This window comes from Chaetura pelagica, unplaced genomic scaffold (genome assembly GCF_000747805.2).
Source record: "Chaetura pelagica isolate M959 unplaced genomic scaffold, ChaPel_1.0 scaffold85, whole genome shotgun sequence".
Lineage (NCBI taxonomy): Eukaryota > Metazoa > Chordata > Aves > Apodiformes > Apodidae > Chaetura > Chaetura pelagica.
The window spans coordinates 4,480,236-4,483,811 of record NW_009953505.1 but is presented as its reverse complement, the minus strand read 5'-3'; the positions used below and the strand labels follow the sequence as shown (position 1 = coordinate 4,483,811).

At 37.0% G+C, this 3,576-nt stretch overlaps 1 protein-coding gene across 1 annotated transcript in view; it reads right to left on the bottom strand.

Annotated features, from left to right (window-relative positions):
* Positions 1 to 1,448: 1,448 nt before the first annotated feature.
* PARP4 (poly (ADP-ribose) polymerase family, member 4) overlaps positions 1,449 to 3,576 on the bottom strand; it is a 42,752-nt gene continuing 40,624 nt past the window's right edge. Inside the window, exons 33-34 of the mRNA XM_009999435.1 lie at positions 2,976 to 3,108; positions 1,449 to 1,599 (exon numbers count right to left, since the gene is read on the bottom strand). Coding sequence (XP_009997737.1) covers positions 1,449 to 1,599; positions 2,976 to 3,108 — 284 coding nt within the window. The remainder of the gene's footprint in view (positions 1,600 to 2,975; positions 3,109 to 3,576) is intronic.

The window sequence follows — 3,576 nt, the reverse complement described above, 5'->3', positions numbered from 1 at the left end:
TTTTTATAGTTAACTTTTTATATACTTATATGTTTTATGGCATAATTAACTGCAGTGAAAAAAAAATAAGTTATTTCTTTTATTCATATTTTTGGCAGCACTTACTTTCTAAGGTAACTCTAGTAATGCAGCCATTGACCTTACAAAGACTTAACAAAAGATTCAGAAGCTAGTTTATCACTGTCTACATTAAGGAGTCTCTTCAGCTCTTAAGAAACCCACATCCTAGCTCTTTTCAAACAGAAAGTGTAGTTTCCTTTGTGCTATTCACTAAGAAGAGCCAGTATTATTGCACACATGAGAACTGGGATTCGGAGCCCTTTAGAAACAGGACCTCAGTGTATCAGTCGTAGCAACCTCCTCTACAAGACCCACTACATCTACTCCATCCTTGGCAGATGTTTGCTTAAATTCTCAGGAAAACATCTACGAAAGAAATTCCAGAATTTTCCTTAGTAACCTCCTCCAACCCTTCCCTGTAACTGCTGGGGAGTACTGTTTTCAAGGGCAGTGCAACATTCCCTGTGCTGGCTGTGGAACTGCCTGCTTCCCAGTGTTTCCAGTGGCTGGACAAACCAGCTTAGACCATGTTCTGTGCACACTGGATCCCACCTCAGTGCACCTCTCTAACTACATTGCCTCACATCACCACGTACCAAAGTGTGATTCTGTGCAGCTCCTTCATTTAGAAGAGATAATGTGTGAAAAAGCCTGTTAAATTAAAATAAATCCCTTTTAATCTGGTTTTCTTTATAGGTTTCAGTGTTTGGCCCAGTATACAATAAAACTTATCACTTAGGTTGTCAGAATGAAGTCAGAATACAGACTAAGAGGAAAAAAAACAAACCACAAAACTCATTCCTTGTAACAAAACTGACCTATGTCTTCACAAATTGACCTATGACTGATAATAAAAGCAGTGCAGGAGATAAATAATTGTTTTGCTGTTTGCATTTCAAGGCACAATGTTAGAATTACAAAACCACCAGCTGATACGTTATTAAGACATTTATTAGTTCTTTGTTGATCACATTCTTTTATCTGACAACACATCTGCAATATTTCACTGCATTACTGAAGTATGCTTGCTTTGCCATTTTAAAAGTACATAAGATTTTTAGGAGAAATCAAAACACAGATATTATAAAAGTACTTTTATGATATGAAATCAACCAAAGTGATTAATGTAAAAAACCCTGAAATATTAAGGTATTTTTAACAGAGTTACAGGTAAGTAAAATAGTACATATATGTAAAATCAAGACTTACTAACTACAAGGCCCTTTACTTCCATACCTTTAAGTCTGTGACTATCAGAATTATTATTCACTAATAATATAAAATCAATTGTCATAAATTTCATCTTTTTATGGAAAACTGCAAGGAAAGCTAACTCTGCCATTATCTTAAAGAATTATGTGATATTTTAAGTAGAAAGATAATTAATGTCAGATAAGCTTGATACCCAGTATCTTTTTGGTGGCAGAATCCCAGTCTTCCCCAAGTTCAAGTCGATAGCAAATAGATGGAAATTGTTTCTCAGCTCTTCTTACCCACTCTGTTGCTTTTGTGATCAACTCAAAGGCCCAATGAACACCACTGTATGTAGAAACAAAATTCTATTATTATAATAAACCCTTGTAAATCCACCAAAGGAGCTAGAAGAAAATAATTCCTTCTAACGATACTTCTTTGACAGATAATTTTTTCTATACTACTATGATCCAGATTGCATAAAATACTATCTAATGCAGAAAACATCACCATCTTCCCTGTCTTTTTAGAATCTTCCATATGGGAAATATATAACTCATAATCATTACTTGCATTTGCACTATTCCAATCACCAAAGTGAAGGTCTATGCATTTCATAAAGGTCAACTTGACTCCTCCTTTGTACATTCACATATGGTAGAATTGCTTTCATCCAGCATTGCATCCATCTGCAATTTCAGTTGTGTTCCTGACTAGAGCAGCCAAAATTATACAAGCAGTTTTTTCCCCTGTCAAGGAATTTCAGAAGAGGGAGGAAGATTTCCAGGGCTCTCCTTACTGTTTCTTTATCCTTCATGCCCTGTAAAGTATAAGTGTGTAAAGGTTCCCTTTTTGGCACAAGGAATCAGTTGGTGGCTGGGGCAATCCGGATTCACTGGAGGCCTGTTCCTTCACCCTTCTTTTTAAGACCTTTGTCTTTCCTCTTGCCAGCTGATAATTGTTCACTTCACTCCCTTAAAAAAGGGAAATTCCAGATGCAGAGACCTTATATTCAAAAGATGATAGAGAATGGGGACATGCAGAAGTGAGGGGGCAGGGTTCAGAATGATCCAGAACCTGCATTCCCAATGGCTAAAGGATAAGGTAGAAGTTGGGCTGTACGGAATCATCTGCTCTAATAATTTGAAGAGTTTGTCCAGAATATTTTATGTTGTGTGCTTGTGAAAAGTACCAAGCCATAAATATAATCCTGTAAAAGGGAGCAGGCCAACAGGCACAGGTGTCGTGAACGAAAAATCCAACAGTTTTTGTTTTCCTAATTTCTAAACTAAGTGATATTAAACACTGGCAAAGGTTGGCTGTAAAAAGTTGAGGCTGACGAATCTCCATCCTTAAAGATGTTTAAATTCAGCTGGGCAAGATCCTGAACAATTTAGCCACCATCTGAGTTGGCCCTGATTTAAGAAAGATGAGCTCCAGAGTTCATATCCAACCTGAATTATTCAATGATTCTAATAAGGATAAAATATCTTTTACTACTTTCTGTAATTCTCAATTTTTATATCATATTTTGCAAAGCATTCCTTCTTCCCTCCATCCTCTTATAAGAAAACACATTCCACCAATGTTACTACTTTTCATTCCCTCTTCTACAGCCATATCCTGTAGCACTGTCATTGACTCTGCATAACAAAACTGATCTTCTGTTTGTTGACATTTATATTGCTACATTACATTCTAAGATTTTATTAAAAGCACACCTTGAATTAGATGAGCCATCCAGTTTCATCAGTGTTTTGAAAACTATTCCTTTCAGTTCCTTTCTGCACCGTATGAACTGTAGCACAAGCAGAGTGGCAATCAGCTGCAGCAGCTTTTCTTTTCTGTTTGCACCTACAAAGAAGAGAAGGAAAGTGGTGTTAGTGATTAAATGATTTGTCAACAACAGAAAAGGCACTTTCTGCAATGCATTCCATATCCCTTTAAAACATCAGTTCTCCTAATGCGATTGAGTTGTTTCACCTTACAGTCACTGCTGTCAAGAGTGTTCACCGGAGTGATTTGACAAACATGCTCCTGGCTTTCAAACTTGAACTTGCTAACGCTTTGTTGGGATTTCTGCAGTTTGTGTTTGCTTGGGTCTTAATCTACTTTGATTTTAATACATGCAATACTGGAAAACGTGTCAGATTTTTATCCTTTGACGAAGGATTGCACCTTCTAGTGATTTAGAAAGAAGGAACTGTATTTTTTCCCCAAAGTTTTCAGCTCTGCTGCCAGCAAAGTGCACCAACTGACAGAAACAGCAAAGTCTCTACAGGCATGCACACTGAATGCTGCAGGCAGTGTGTTTGTAGGGAA